This window comes from Chelonoidis abingdonii, chromosome 19 (genome assembly GCF_003597395.2).
Source record: "Chelonoidis abingdonii isolate Lonesome George chromosome 19, CheloAbing_2.0, whole genome shotgun sequence".
Taxonomy (NCBI): domain Eukaryota; kingdom Metazoa; phylum Chordata; order Testudines; family Testudinidae; genus Chelonoidis; species Chelonoidis abingdonii.
This window is the reverse complement of record NC_133787.1, coordinates 15,593,806-15,610,733: the sequence shown is the minus strand read 5'-3', so window position 1 is coordinate 15,610,733 and position 16,928 is coordinate 15,593,806. Positions and strand designations below refer to the sequence as shown.

At 40.9% G+C, this 16,928-nt stretch overlaps 1 protein-coding gene across 2 annotated transcripts in view; it reads left to right on the top strand.

The window, feature by feature from the left end:
- The first annotated feature begins 14,068 nt into the window (after positions 1-14,068).
- Positions 14,069-16,928, top strand: part of NKD1 (NKD inhibitor of Wnt signaling pathway 1) — a 151,289-nt gene continuing 148,429 nt past the window's right edge. Inside the window, exons 1-3 of one of the 2 annotated variants that reach the window (XM_032787841.1) lie at positions 14,069-14,417; positions 14,562-14,594; positions 14,798-14,949. In XM_032787841.1, the coding sequence (XP_032643732.1) occupies positions 14,393-14,417; positions 14,562-14,594; positions 14,798-14,949 (210 nt within the window). In that variant the 5' untranslated portion in view covers positions 14,069-14,392. The remainder of the gene's footprint in view (positions 14,418-14,561; positions 14,595-14,797; positions 14,950-16,928) is intronic. The other variant, XM_032787840.2, reaches the window with a different exon arrangement.

Sequence of the window (16,928 nt, the reverse complement as noted above, 5' to 3'; positions counted from 1 at the left end):
TTTGTTTACCTAATTTTAAAGTATAAATAAAGCCTCAGATAGTTATTCAAGGAACACTGTTATTTTAATATCTTCACTCCTTTTGTTACAGTATTAAAAACTAGCACAATACCTACCTGCTTCTCTTACCCCTACTTGCCCATTCTCTTCTTTAACACTTATTAATGAGTGTCAGGAAACCATGGAAATTCTCCCTTTAATCTTTCTTCCTTGGCTCTAAATATACACTATTATTTCCGTTCCTGATAGAGTTTTCAGTGGTGGTTTGTATTATCATTTGCTAAATGTATTATGTTACGCAGAGTCATAATTATGGCCCATATCCCACCTCTAACTTTCATCCAGAAAAGATCAGCATATTTGTACCCCCAACTTGCAGCTCCAGAGGTAGAGACATCTGTGCAATTAAAATGTAAATTTTATGGACCTGTTATTCCTCTCAGACCAATTTTACACTAGGTGTTTTTTTCAGTAGAGTTACTCCTGATTGCACTAGTTAGTTGGCCTAATCTGTTTCAACACCTTGGTGGTTTTTCAGGAGGCCATAATTCCAGGGATACATTTTGTGCTATGTGAAAAATGGGGGATGAAAAATAAAATAGTTTATAATAAATAAAATGCAGAACACACTGTCAAAAATCAAGTAAAAAGTCTCCTTGGTTTCAGTAGAACTGTGTGAGTCACGTAAATTAAGCTATTGAATGGCTTGAGTTATACAGCATTTATTCAACAAAGGGGAGCAAGCTGAGGTATATTCTGCCCACAAAGATTTAAGCTGGTTTCTCAAGTTTGAAAGTCAGTTCGACTAATGATTTCCCACTCTCATTAGGAAACACTCTAGAAATATGTGAGGAAACCCTTTCTGAAGCAAGATTTTCTTTTAATGGTTTGTAGGTTATTGTACAGCTGCTCAGCCATATGAGGAATGAATTGCACAGTGTGCTGCTTGACATCCATAGGGGGTCTGTGGGCCAAGTCTGCGTCTGTGGCTGAGGCCTGGGCTCCACTTACAAGTTTTACTAGCATAGCAATGTCAGTTAGGGTGGTGAAAAAAAAATCACACCCTTAACTGATAGAACTATGCCAGCAAAAACTTTAGAGTTGATGTTCAGGAAAATGGTATAAGCTACCGTAGCAAAAGAACTCTTTTTCTGATATAAGCCGCATCTCTACTAGGAAGGTTTGCCAGTATAGCTCTGTTGACAAACCCTTTTTAATGTAGGCACGACCTGAGCTGAGCTTGGTGCAGGGACCAAGCTGAGATAGAGCTTTACACCACCTGTTTTCATCTTCTATACTGGTGCAGCCTGAGGGCTGCCCTAATTTGTGCTCAGCTGTCCATGACCTCCTATGGGTTTTTGCAGTAGGCGGGAATAGTGGTGGAATAGGAATACCCTGGACATGCTCTCTTTTCCCCCAGCATGTCTTCTCCTGGGGGCTAGAGGGATGGTGGTGTGGAGCCACCTACTCCAACTGTATGGCTGTTTGTCCCCCTCCAGTATAGGAGGAGTCCAATCTGGCTGGTTTATGACTAGGACCAGCTGGAAAATTTTTGGCTGAAATATTTTGTTGAAGAATAAAGGATGGCTTGTTTGACTAAACAAAAATTTTCAGGGAAAATTTTCAATTTGGTTGAATATTTCCAGTTCTTTAATTGAAAAACAGATTGTGTTCCTCCCCCCTCACACATACACACATGATCCTCACTCCCTTTATCTCCCAAAGGAAAAAGGCAGAGAAAGGAAAAAGCAAAACCAGATTTTTTTTCACTGAGAGTATGGCATATATAGTGCTATTTGACCAGCTCTGCTACCACCCTTTGACACCACGATTTGGACTCCCTCTTTCTTACAAATGAGTCTCAAAGTTGGAAAAATACATCTTTTCCAGTAGTCCTAAGTATTTCTAAGGCACCCATCATATCTGAGCATTAACACAGCAATTAAGGTTTATATGGCAGGTATGTCCGTGGGATCTTGTGAGACTGCATTTAGTGCAGAATCCATTTACATCACCAAAAGTTAAGAGAAGAAAAAAATAAATGAACTGTAAAACAAAATACATAGGTGTTTATTTTGCTTACTTGATCATCTCATATTTATCTACTCAGAAGCTGTTGTGTGTGTGTAAGGGAAGTTGTTAAGTTTCCTTTTGGGGTGGGGAGGATTTTGTTCACAAGTTCCCTTAGGATTGTGGTATATTTTAATGCACATGCCTGGGGTTGCAATAGGTGTAAAATGGAAAAAGCAAAGGGGGTATTTTTGAAATGAAACCAGTTATTGTTGCCATTTGAATGGTTTAGAGAACATAGGTAGACCACAAAGGCTGTTTAAATGAAGTTGTCTGTGCTGCAGGGGTTGCATCAGGGCCAATGCACTGTAAAGGAGACACCAATTCTCTTTGCTTCAGCAAATGCAACTAATTTAAACAGCTTAAGGTCTTGCCCAATCACAGGCTGGTAATTTGGTATAGCTCACCAGTTCTGATCCCTACGTCTAGACAAGGCTTTCTGTGTTCTTTTTATTAGGCACTGAGTGCTTTAATTTAACAACTACATTATTTCTATTTAAACATTGCAGAATGCATCACTGAGAACCTGCTGTGAGCTGCAGCCTACCACAGGTCTATTCTGCATCCAGCAGTGCAGAGCTCTGTATGCCAAAATGGAGAAAGACCTTTGGTCTCTTCAGCTGCTCCCTGCATCCTTGTGTAACCATAGCACCCAGTCCAATTTGATTGCAAAATACTCGGGGAGATTAGAGAGATTGCAAAACCAGAAAATGCAGTAATAACAGGGGATTTCAACTATCCCTATATTGACTAGGCACATGTCACCTCAGGATAAGATGCATAGATATAATTTCTAGATATAATTTCACCTCAGGATAAGATGCATAGACACCGTGAATGGCTGCTTTTTGGAGCAGCTAGTTCTGGAACCCAGAAGGGGAGAGGCAATTCTTGATTTTGTCCTAAGTGGCTCCCCGGATATGTTCCAAGAGGTGAATATAGCTGAATTGCTTGGCAATAGCAATGATAATGCAATGAAATTTAACATTCTTGTAGGGAGGGAAATACCAAAAAAAATCCACTACAGTAGCATTTAACTTCAAAAAGGGGAACTACACAAAAATGAGCTAGTTAAATGGACATTAAAAGGAACAGACTCGAGTAAAATGTCTGCAAGCTGCATGGAAACTTTTATAAAACACCATTATAGAGACTCCAACTAAATGTTTCCCTCCCTACACACACACAAAAAAGTAAGAAGACCAAAAACATGCCACCCTGGCTAACCAGCAGAGTAAAAAGTGGTTATAGGCAAAACGGCATCCTTTACCAATCGGAAATTAAAGCTTACTGAGGTAAATAGAAAGGAGCGTAAACTCTAGCAAGTCAAGTATAAAAGTATAATTAGACAGGCCAACAAAGAATTTGAAGAGTTACTAGCAAAAGACAGAAAAACTAATAGCAAAAATGTTTTTACATACATCAGAAGCAGGAAGCCTGCCAAACAATCAGTGGGACCACTGGACAATGGAGGTGCTACGGGAGCACTCAGTGAAGACAAGAGAAACTAAAGGAATTCTTTGCTATTGGCCAAGATGATCAAGGATGCAACCCCATGCTCTGGGTGTCCTTAAGCCTCTGACTGCCAGAAGCTGGGACTGGACGACAGGTAATTACCCTGTTCCATTCATTCCCCTGAAGCATCTGGCATTGGCCACTGTCAGAAGACAAAATACTGGACTAGATGGACCATTGGTGTGACTCATTATGGCCAGTCTTCTGTTCTCCACAAACCAATTATTGTCTCAGGTCCATTCCTGAGTGTAAACAAGGCTGCAGTAATAAAAACCAATAATGATCAAAGATTTAACATATAAGCAAATTAAAAATTGGCCCAAGCTTAAACTTGCCCATACTACTAAGGTTATAAACTGGGACACTTTGGAGGCAAACACTTGCTACTCATGGTGGCTGCTACCAGTTTTGGCTCAACAGTGGCCCCGGCATGTGTCTCAGAGTGTAGGGATTTTTCCAGTCCCATGGTATTCTGAATGAGTTTATTATCCAACTCTGAAAATGTTTTAGTTATTGAAAAATCCCCCCTTTTGTTGACATGAAAAGCCAAGTCCTGAAAGAAGTTCCTAGGACACTAGAACATAACATGGAAAATCAGGACTGTGGCAGTAAAATCAAGCCCTAGGGTTACTTTACCCTAGCTGTCCAATTCAGATCTACATTTGGATCGAGAAACACAACCCCTGCCCCCAACATGTGGTTGCCTTTCTCTGAAGTTTTGTTCAGTTTGTTATGGAGAGAGGGCCCAGATGCCAAATTTGGATCGAGATTCTGACTCCAACATCCTCTTCCCAAAGTTAAGGGGTGTTCATGGGTTCAGTTTTGGATTGGGTCCATTTCTGCTTTTTGCATACATATACGGTGTGTGCATGTAAACAACAGGATCTTGATTGAGAGCCAGCTTTCTCTTTTGCCTCCTTCTCCTGATTATTGCTTGCATAAGGGAAGCTTATCTGCATCTAAAGTTGTGTGCAACTGGTCCTTTTTCATGCTGCTTTTTCCCCAAATCCACTTAATTAGAAAGAGCCTCCAAAATAAATAAGTACATAAACAATCCAGGTTTGCTGTTTGAACTAGCTCTTACAAAAAAGCCAGTGAGCAGCACTGATAAGGAGGAGTTCAGCTGCATTTTCCAGCAACAGACATCTCCCCTAATGCAAGCCACATTTCTTTTGTCCAAGTGCAATGGGTATTCTCCAGAATGGATATGAAAAGTAATAAGAAACTGTATGATTTAGTGATGACCCTCCCAGTGTCTGCTTTGAACAGACCTATGTCTGTTGTCAGGAGCCGGACTGTTTTCAGCCATCAAAGTGTTTAGCCGAGTTTATAGTCTGTTGTTTACACTACTCTCCTGTACTATATTTTTTCTGAATACAGTTTAACTGTTACACTGCCCCTGTGATGAGTATTCTTTTCATTTGGGGCGGCAGCAGCAGCAGATGCTCAGGAGAAAAGCGTTGGAGCATTGTTTTTGGACACATACGTACACAAGTTATTAGAACACAAGATCAAAGGAGGTGTCCCACTGTCTTCCTTTCAATGCTTCCATTGTGTTTGTATGCTGAAGCCTGCTAGAGAGTTAGAACTGAAGAGGGGGGAGAGAGAGGAAAAAAAACCCTGTGCACAAAGGTACTTGTCACTGAGAGAAGCCCATAAAAGATGATGTGAGAAAAGACACCAGTTGGAGTATAAACCACCCTTATTGTTAAGAAATGCAAATAAAAATCCTCTTCTATATTAAAACTTTCTCACTTGTCATCTCTTCGATGCTAAGGGAGAAAGACTCTGATTATTGAAGTCATGGCACTATTTTTTATTTCACCTCCCTTTTTTTATGTGTAGCACACTGTACAGGATGTTGACTTGAGTTTTTCTACTTTCTCAGCACATTATAATAGTAGTTAGTAAATTTCATCTCAGCAAAATACTCTCCAGAAGAAAAATTTAAGGAGAAATGCTTTCAAAGAGCTCAAGAGTTGGTCTTTTTACACAATATGTCATATGGGTGGGATGTACTGCAAGTTCAGGTTATTTGGGCTGGAACCTCTTGACCCATGTTTACACCCGGGAAACTTTTACAAAAGAATCCCCACTAGTTCTATCACAGTCCTTGAGTTCCTGTTGGTGGAACACAGAGCCCTTCCACAAAGCAGACCTGCAGATAACCCCCCTTAGGATAGCACCTAATATTATCTGCATCAGAGGCTGCACCCACACCGAGCACCTAGCCAGGCCCTGTGCACAATCTGTCTTGCAGAAGGGACTCTGCCAAAGCTGAGTCATCTTGCTGAGCTCAGCCTGGCCTTTGACCATGAGAACATGGTAGTCCACAATATGTAGGGTTCTAACCATGGACTGGTAAATCCTTCAGGCAAGGAAATTCCCTTGCCAACATTCAGAGTTTTGGTGCTCAGTGTCCTGTAATTGGCCAGTCTTCTCTCTGGTTGTGATGACCTCCACCATCTGGCCTTTGTGTTGGAGATGGGATATATAGCTGATGGTGTCTTCAGAGAGAAGACTTTTGCTTGGCCATCTTCGTGACAGATAGAGTGTTGTGAGACATCACACCACCTTTACCATGTGATCCAAGATAGGTGCCAAGAGCTGGATAGGGATTGGACAGGAATTTTAGGACCCATGAGATTCCTGAACCAGGGCTTACTAAAAATCTCCTGATTAAGCAGTTATTTAAAAAATGGTGGGAACATTAGATCCTGACACAGTCTCTAGACTGCTGCTCCTCTGGAATAGAGAGATGTCTGGCACCAGAAGAGTCCTGTGGCCCATCCGTGTCCAAACAGCATTCTTTGTCTCCCTTATCACCATCTTGCTGTCTCTCAGCTTACTGCATATGATGGGCTGAGTGTTGACATCTGCACTGGGGCTGCGCCAAGCCCTCCAAGCAAAGAGATAAAGGAGGATACTAGTGTCGAGGCCAATGTCCCATGAGCCTAAACAGCTTCATCTCAAAGAAAGCACTCCAAATGCACCAAGAGCTTTGATTACCTCAGACCTGCCTCCAGGACAGGTGTGACTGAAGATAGCTCTTCACATTTGGGACAGCCCTAGAGAAAACCAGGATCAATCTGGCAAGGTCACAGAACTCACACCCCCATGAGCGCTTTCCAGATGCATCTCCCTGAATCTGAATGTGAATGTGCTCATCTGAGATAGACATCTTTTTGCTGCACAAATACTGTTTGAAGTCACTGACCAGTCTTCCTTCCTTGGCCAGGGTGGCCAGGGAGCTCATGGGGGTCACCAAAATAAATTAAATAGTTTTAAGAGACACGGCTTCTGTGGTGCTGTGGTCATGAGGAAGCTGACTGGAAGGCTCCCAAGGTGGAGGTATCAAGTGCTGTGTGATCATCTCTGCTGATGGGACTGCTCCAAATCCTTCTAAGTACCACTACAGCTCTTGGGAATGACAAACCCTTTAGCACTTGGGGAATTCTATTTGTCTTATGCTGTGGAGCTGAGAGTTGAGAATGAGTGTCCTGCTCAGGTGGCATCTTTAGAGATGTAAACATGATTTCTTCCTTATACGGCATAGCCATCTTCATTGAAACTGGTTGCTGCTCACCTTACACACATGGATTTGATGGTGGAAGAGGGCACAATTTAAACTTTTCTGTCTGGGAGGAATACCTGGAGCATGTCCTTTTCCCCCCCTGCTCCAAAAGAGAGACTTGGGCCCTGGATCTCTGTCGAAGCAGCCAGTAAAGAAACCACTTGAGTGAGAGTGTTCATAATGTTGACACCTATCCACTAGGGCCGAGCCTGAGACCAGGACTGGACTAACCTTTGATAAGGGGAAGTTTAAAAAAGAAATGAGGAAGCGAGACAAAAGTGAGGAAATCTAAAATCTGTAGACTCATGTTGGAGGCTAGTTGACATAGTCACAGAAGACATGCATAACCCAAACCAAAAAAGGAAGTGTGAAGAGATGGGGGGGGGGGGAATCAATATGGTTAAATGGCACAGTTCAAGAGATTATTCAAGTCAACTATATGTTTCCTTCAATGAAAATCCAACCCTAGTGATAGAAAAGCACATGAACCATGGCAGATAAAATGATGGATGGAAATGAGGAGGGCGAGGAATTCAAAGTACAAATACACAAAGACATGAAGTCAAATAACAAGAAATTGGTAAAATATATCAGTGGGGGAAGCCTGTGAGAGAATTGGAGAGCTGACTGCACAAGAAGGGGGAAAAGGGACAATTAAGGAGGACAAGGACATTGAAGAGAAACAGTGTTCTTTTTGTGTAGCAGCCTTTACCACAAATGATGTCTGAGAGAAACCATCTGTGGAGCTCTTGGTACTCTTTTTAAAGAGAAGAATGCTGCATGTAGCATAGTGGTCAGCAAGGGGCTGACTGGGTTAATCAGAATATTGGGACCATGCTCTACCCCTCTCTTACTACTTGTTCAGTTGGTGTGTATTTTCCCTCTCTGTTATGTAGTTGAAAAAAGCAGCTTGTTCCCAGCCTGCAGTCCTGTAACTAGAGTGTGTTTCTTGTGCACTCTTTCTTGAGCTGTCCCTTTAAAAAATTGCAACAAACAGATAAATCAAAGGACAATAGGTTACCAGGACCTGAGATGGGACTAAATATAGTTAAGCACTCTTCGATAGGAACTATGAATTGGCGGAGCTGCTAAGAAAAATATCCAATCTCCCGTTAAAATCAGTGAATATACCAGAGAACTGGAGGGTAGTAAATGTGCCTGGCTTTAAAAAGTAACTAGAGATGATCCTAGAAATTATACAAGTGAACTTTGCTTCAGTACTGGGAAAAATTGTTGAAATGATAATTAACATGAATAGAAAAAGATGAACCTGATATGATGGAGCAAACCAGCATGATTTCTCTAAATGAAAATTGTGCCTCACTAATTCACTAGAACTCTTTGAGAACATCAACAAAGTAGCGCATAAAGGAGAAATGACTCCCATAATTTATTTGGGTTTTCTAAAAGCTTTAGGCAGGCTGGAAATGTGGAGAGCTGCATAGTGCAATCACCCCTGCTCCACCCACCATTTTGCACTACCATTGAATTCTTCTGCCTCTGATGAACATTCCTTCCAGGTACATCTCCTGCTTATGCTATTTTGAATGGCATTCAGCTTCCTGGTAAGCCTGAACCCCATTCATGCTGCCTTATTTTACATTGCCACATGCAGCCTGGTGATATGTGTGCCATTATGCTAGCCCTGATTTTTGCCTATATTCTGTAACCGTGACCAAAAATAACTGTTGTTCAAACACATAATCAAAATAGACACAGGTTGTATTATTGATATTTCTTATGTTAGTACTTTGATGCACTTCACTGCACTCTTTCTATGGGCATTAATACAGCTGCCAGAATTACAGCGATGATTTCTTCCAGTCCTACATATCCATTTTTCTACTGCAAATATTAGCATTAATTTTACCGTGCTATTGTCTGTTGAAAATAAATTCCCAGTGTGATCTTCTGTACTACTTTTTTGGTGAGAGAAATTTATTTCCCATCCTCAACATACTTTACATTATATCTAGATTCAAAAGGGTTTTCTATACACTCTGCAAGATTATCGTATAGTCAGCACTAATGAAAAAGGCAATGGATAATACTATATGTCATGGCTTTCATACTTCACAAATTCCACTGGGGTCACAGGTTAAATTAGAGACCTTTTAATCATTGGTACAGCTTTATGAATGATTGTACTTTACTCTGATAGTTTATTAGACGTCACTACTTAACATACATCTGACTCCTTCAAAGAAAAAAACAAAAGGCTTTGTGTAACTCAAAGACCCTGCAGTTATGAGGATCACTGTAATTCTACTGAGACAAATCTTGAGGGCCTATTCAGTTTGTATACCATATATATTCAGGCCAAATGACACTGAAGTTTGCCTGAGCCAAAACTGAATAAGGACCTCAAGAATTAGCCCATAAAGAATAATTAATACTTTCCTTCCCTAGTTAAAGAATAGTTATTAATTATTCAATCTAATATAATTGTTATTACTTATTTGTGTTATGGCAGTGCCTAGAGGCCCCATTCAGACTGAGGCCCCGTTGTGCCAGCATTGTGTACACACACACACACACATGCACACACCCACCCACCCACCTATTTACAACCTAATATATGGACCATATTATGTACCCAGATCTTTCAAGAGAAACTCCTTACTTTCAGTATATATGTTCCTATGTGACAAGCCTGTTGTTGCAAAATCATTACTGGTCATAATTAATCAGGACTTCTTATTACATCTCATCCAAAAGATGGAACCTCTTATAATGCTGTGCCTCCTAGACCCACACTGGAACATTACTTCAATAATGACTCTGAAGGAATAATGCCACCTACTAAATCATCATCACATCTTCCTGAAGCACCTGGATATTCCTTGGAAATCTTCCATTCAGGTAGTAAAGACTGAGTCTTGCTTAGTTTACGAATTCTAATAAGATCACAGCCCTGAACTGGTATGACTGCAGAACATACAGTAACACACTTGATACATGAGAATATTCAGATGAAGCATAAAACACAAACTGGCAGAAAATAAATATAAGCTAATGACTAGATTCTGATACAGTTACCTATCTGAGAAGGAAGGTACTTCCCTATGTAAATAAAGATGGTAGAGTCTGTCTGTGAATGAGGACGGTACAGTAAGAAGTTCACATCTCAGCTTGAAATAAAGTCCATGAAGCATAGTGTTTAATTCTGCTGGGAAAAGTCTCAAAGTGTAAGTAAAAACAAAGTTTCTGAATGGATCTGCAACCAAAGTATATTGTAGAGCTTCCAAAGAGCCATATCAGAGTATGAGATTGCATTTGGAATTTCAGGCAAAGTTATAATCAGAATCCCATGTGCTCTGCGGCAATGGTAGAAATTCTGCAGCTGGTTCAGATAAATTAATAATGTCAGATTTTTATTGAATTAGATATGAAAATGAGTAATGCAATCAGTGTTATAGTCCCCATATTATTTATTTTACATAAAATTCAGTTTATTCTGTCTCCAAATTCTCAGCTTTCAGGATGCCCCAGCTTGACATCTTTAGGTTTCAAAGTTAACATTCTATGAATGGGGCAGGTCACACCTCTATCACTGCATCCATTTATACTCCATTCATGTTTTTCAAACTTTTCTTCGCAGCCATGCAGGCTAGAAATATCTGATTCTGTGACAATTTTTTCTATAAGAGGTGAATTCCAGTGCAAATTCCAGGGCTGATGGGACTGATAAGTGACACAGAAACCCTAGCCCTCTTGAATGTGATAGTTTGCAGTGAAAATCAATTTACAAATGCTTGAGGAAAACAATAAGGACATTGTGTTTATATGCTTATTTCTATATTCCTAAATGGAAAAAAGAGCCCTCAAAAGTACACTAGAGCTAGAAACAATCAAGGTCCCCATCTGGAAATGTTCTGACCATACTTGGAAGTGTGTGTATGTAAGAGAGAGAGACCAACAGACAGCACGCAAGAGGAAGGTGATCGTTCTCAGAAGCTGTGGTCATGGCTAAGAGGAATAGTATGAAGGTATCTAAAGACATACATGAAGTTCAACCAGAAAACAGCAAGCATCCTTTAGGACTCCAACCTGATAATGGTGGCCACCTATCCTTTATTTTAAGGGGCAAAATAATTTGGGGCCTGATCCCACAAGTTGCTGAGCACCTCCTATGAAGTGCTGAGTTCTGTGAAAATTTTGCTCAGCAGCTTGAAGGATCAAGACCTGAGTGTCTAATATCCCTTATCAAATCAATACAGGATGAATTTTGTCCCATATTTCAGCAATAATTATTCAAAAAGCATATATTGTTACAAATATATAATGCTCTGACCCTGTCATGATGTCTGCACAGATGGATCCCGACACCATCTGTGAAGTCATGGGTGCTCTGCAAGGACTTGTGGTGCAGCTGTGTTGAGCTCATGGCAGAACTGGGGCCTCATTTTGTTTCAAGAGTTGAACATTGTGTGGTACAGTCCCTTTAAAAATATTGCAGGGCATTTTTTTAAATTGCCCTTTTATTTCCTTGAAATGTATTATGTAGATAGTCACTGTAACCCTGAGTAAGTCAGAGTTTGATTTAGCTTAAGAAAAAAGGCCACCCTGGGAGGAAAATAGAACTGATATTATAATTTCAAATTGCTTAATATCTGTCAGAATTTTTACAGGTGAATCTCAAGCCCCAAGGAGTCTGATTGATCTAACACCCCCCTTTCTTCTCCCCAAAACAAGAAGCAGTCTTCAAAGGAACAAATACATAACATAAGCTATGGGCCAAATAAATTATTAAAATATATAAAAAGAAAGAGATTAAAAAAGAGATGCAAATTATTGGCTATTTGACAAGCAATCGATGCTGTTGCAATCACTGAACATCGCAATTCATGAGTTTTATTTGCTAGACAGATAAATAGTTGAAATAATCTGGAAAGCAAATTTCTCTCTCTCCATTATTCAGGGAACAATCAGCTATTAAATGTTTTAGTTAATGTCTCGATAGTGATTGTGATTTGTAGAGTCACTTCACATCAGAGTTTCACCACATACATTTTGGAATCTTGAATAGAGATGAGTTCCAAGCCCATCTCCCCTGAAATCAAAGTGTTTGAAAACACAGATGTAGACTGGAATTTTTTGGCCTGGGCCCATCTGGACCAATCCCTGTATAGTTTGAGTAGTGGTTTGTAGAGTAAAATTCCTGGAAATCTCCATTTTTTTTCTTTCTCAAAACTAGTAATCACGCTGCCCTTGTTCTTTTATCTCTTTTAGCTGAACTTCAAGAATCCCGAGGGAGATGTGATTTTCATAAAATAAAAAAAATGACCAGCACAAGGAAGGAACTAAGTTTTTAATGACTAAAAATTCTCTTTACAAAACTGCAAGTTTTTTGATGTCTTGTATCTGTAAAACAATAGCACTGTCCCAAATGCTGGAAAAGGAAGAAAAGGTTGTTTTTTTTTAAAGTTTGATTTATGTTACTCCTTTATTTTTTAAGGCTGATTGAGGCTTTTGTCCACCACCCTAAGCCATTAAGAAACATCTCTGGAACTGAACCTGCAAAACTTTTCCCATGTGAGCAGTGATTTCAGGGAGATGGCTTGTGTGAGGAAAGATGCACATGAGTAAGGTATTGAACCTTACACCTGTAGAATATCTGCACTTTTCAAAACACCCCAGCTTTTCTGGAAATTAAGAAATTGAGAATCAAGGGCTATGTGGTTTTAGGGTGCCTATCCCTCAGTTTCTGAGTGCCTGAATTAACTTTACACTGAGGAATAACTTGCAGAAGTTACAAGAAGGTATACATTTGTATTAAATTTCCAGGTATGGGTGCATTCCGCATCAGTAATAACAAGGCAGTATGTTACTCTGGGGTATGAGCTCATTCATATGAAGAAAAATTTTAAACACTGAAAATATAGCAGAAGCATCCAGAACTGTGGTCCTGACGCAGACAAAACACTCAGAAGTCAATGAGACATTAGCTTCTGAGGGAGCACAGTAATGGGTAATTAAAATGTTTGATAAACTGATTTTGAGTCCAGTCCTGCAGCCCTATGGGGTTAATCTTGTGAGGTTTGAGTGCTTTCAAGTCTTGTGGAAGCTGATGGTCCTGATTCTAGGGTTCCTAACAGCTCGTTTGAGCTCGCTGCAAAGCTGGAAGAATACTGTTATTTCCCCCATGGGATACTCCTGGAGTATGAGTGCTTCCCCAGTGTTGAAGTGTTAGTGAAACTGTCCCTAGCCACAATCCCCTTTGAAGCCCCTGGCATATAAGGGAAGCATAGGGTGTGTTGCTAGAGCACATTGCACTCCAGCCTGCTCTGGGCTGCTGGTCAGCCTTATAGGGTAGTTTCAGCAGAACCTAAATTAGAGCAGCCTCAGAGGCTGTTGTAGTTTGCACCAAGGACTGCTCCAGTTCCCAGCCAGTCCCCTACCTAGGTACTGCAAAGCTGGCATAAAGCCACTTTTATTACCCACCCTGCCTTGTGTCTGCAGTGAAATCACTTTGGCTGGCATGGACAGTGGGGACCAATAGGAGAAAAACATAAAAATAATCACATTCAATAGACACCTTTTATTAAAATGTGCAACCCTAGGGGCTGGTAGAGGTGGTATATTTTCTTCATTCAGCCCTGAGGGGAAGAAAAATTTGGAAAGCTGCAGCTAAACATGGGGAATGATGGGGACCCTGAGTATGCTTAGAGCGTGCAGCGGTTCCCAAAGTTTCCTCCCTGCAGCTGTATGAACTAGTGCATCAGATTTAGCAAACACATTTCAGTTATTAGAAAGAGGCCTCCTCCTTTTGCCTTCCCTGGGCTTTCTCTGTGGCTCTGTGCTCTGCTGCCTGTGTCTGGCTGGAAGTGAAATGCACTAGAGCTGCTGCTGCTCCTTTCTTTTTTTTTTCTGAGACTCCAAAAGGATCTTTATTCCCTTTCATGTGCCGCCTCAGTCCAATAGGAATCCAGAGGCTGCCTGCAAGTGGTCTAATCTCAATGAGGTGTCAATCATGTTCCCTGGTGGGTGAAGTAAGGTCTTTTGTAACCGCCTCTGTCTTTGGGAAAAGAGGGGAGAGAGGAGAAAGACTTCAGCAGAGAGAGGAGGAACGCAGGACCGTGCTGCAGAAGGGGAACTGAGATTTGATTTTGCTTTTGCTTTAGCAGGGAGGAAAGTGGAGCACATGGATTTCTAAAAATGTTGGGATTTTATTAAAAAAAACCACCACTGAAAACAGTCCAATGAATCGCAATTGCAGATCAATGCAGAGAAATGGGGAAACTTCACTCGAAACATGGTTAGTTCCTTTCACTTGCTACTCCCACAGCCCCTTTCCTCCTTGTTTGGATTTCGTGTTGTTTGCTGCGATTTTTTTATACTGGTGTCTAATGATCTTCCTTTATTATTTTTCCCCCGTACACTTTCCCATGGACCTGCCTAGCTGCCGTTTGTAAACCCAGAGAAAGTCCAGAAGGTAGGGATGGCTCTGTATTGCTAGTAACTTTCACACACCCCCACCCCTCTTTCCCCCTAAAACTTTCTGCGGCGGGTTCGGTGGGACTGTGGTGGCCGGCTCAGGATTATACCCTCTCCCCCCCAACACTCCCACCGTGGGGCAGGCAGAGGGCATGGGTGTGCTGCTCCAGTGTGTGGCATTGTCTCTTGTGCTTTCCTTAGGTGATAGTTTTGCAGTGAACGCCTCCCTGGCTCGGAAAGGGATTGAGGACTGGATGGTGAAGCAGAAATACTTCGGTAGCAGCGGGGACAGCAGTACGGGACTCCTGCAAGGCTGCCAGCACCGAGCTGTTTGCAGGCTCTCCAGCACCAGGGTATGTCAGTGTCTCAGCTGCACAAACTCCCCCTCCCCCTCTCCTCTTCAAACACTAAAAGCCCAAGCCCCGTTCTCCCTTCCCTTCCCAGGATCAGCTGCGAGGCGGCTCTCCTTTGCCCAGATGCTGCTTTTAGGGGCTGCGCCGGTGGGTGGCTTCCTTCCTGGTGCCCCTTTGATGAGGTTAGAATTCCAAAACAAACTCCGCTCTGGCATAAGAGCCTGCTAGAAGTACAAGCACCTGCCCACTAGTTTATTAGCAGGACGATCAGTACAAAACCTACTGCAAACAACCATTGGAATGCGCCCAGCTCCCAAAATCTACCAAGAGAAGCTACTGTCTGTGGCAGAGAGTTATTGCTGTGACTCTTTGACATAGGAGTTCCGGAGAGCCGAGCCACGTTACTTTCCAAACGTGTTATTTACTGATTTGGTCACACGATTAGTGCATTGGTGATTTTCTTTTAAAAGAGTTTTTGAGCTTGCCACTTGTCACTTCCCAGCCCATATGCTCCTGGAGGAAGTCTATATACCTCACCTCACCCTAAATTCTCCGTGTAAAGTTTGGGCAAGAGTAGGATTGTAGGTTTCTTTCTTAATGCTGTCCTTTGAAACTGAAGGGAATGATGGGGTGTAGGAGACAGTGATTCTCAAATACTGTCCATCTACTCTTTTTGGATCTCATCCAAAGCTCACTGAAGTGTGTGGAAAGATTCTCACTGATTTCAATGTGCTTTGGATCAATCCCTTAAACTGGGTCAGTGGAAGAGTAACCTGAGAGATGAGGAGACTGTAATCTGTGCTTCCCAGTGCTGGAATGTGTGTCAGAAAACACACTCAGGGCAGCATCACCAAACATCCTGCAGACTTTTGTGTTTGTGAGGAGGCATTTCATTGTAAATGATGCAGTTTTTACTTAACATCTGGACTTTACATTTCCTCTTGTTTGAGATGTGAGAATGGATGAGAGACTATGTTGGGGTCTTAAAACCTTTTTCTTGTGCTTGGGGGTCTATAATCTTAAAACCTTTCACTTGTGAGAAGTGATAAATAATTTGGAGATCATTGGATGCTAAGTGAAAGGAGTAAGATGCTATATGTGTTATTTATGATTGATGGACAAATTAATTTTGCTCACTGTTAAACCACCATTGGTTTGAGGGTTTGACTTGGAGTTTTGTGTTGCAGAAAATGTGATGACAGTGTGAGAAAGAATTTCTCATTTAAAATAGTGTGTATAATCTGTATCAATAAATAGAACATAATAATTCTGCCTGCAATTATTCTTCAGATAAACCCACTTTTGTGAGTCAAAATTTTGGATTTGTGTGTTCTACCCTTAACTGGCAGGTTTGTCTAGGAAAGAGAGTCTCAAATTTAAATTGAATACAAAAAGAAAACATGAGTTTAAAATACAGGAAAAACCTCACAAATTTGAACATAAGTTTTTTGAATCTCAATGATACTTTGAAAGATTTGCAAAACTCTAACTCTATGAGTTTTCTTCATCTCTATATATATTAGTAAAAAATAATTGTTTTTCTTAGTTAATTACGCAATTACCTAAATTATCCATACTTTTTACTGTCCTCTAAAATTAGTTAATTTGAAATGTGTTTGAATGCACTGTTCCATAGAGGGTGTTGACTGTACCTCCTAACATGTAGTTTGGTGTAGAATGTTTCAAAATAATCGTGGCCTGATAGTACCCTGAATATATGGCCTCATTGTCCGTTAATTGCTTTAATGCTATTGGCATCCAGCTGGAAGCGGGCTGTGACAGTTAATTAAGGTTCCTTAAAATATGAATTTTATGTAATATGGAAGCAGATATTTCTACTACTATAGCCGAAACAGATATGCTGTGTGTAAAGGTTATGGAGTCAAGCTTGCAAGACCATTTCTAAGACCTAACTTTGATTCACTGATCTACCAAGATATCATAGAATCATAGAAATGCGGAACTAGAAGGAACCTCGA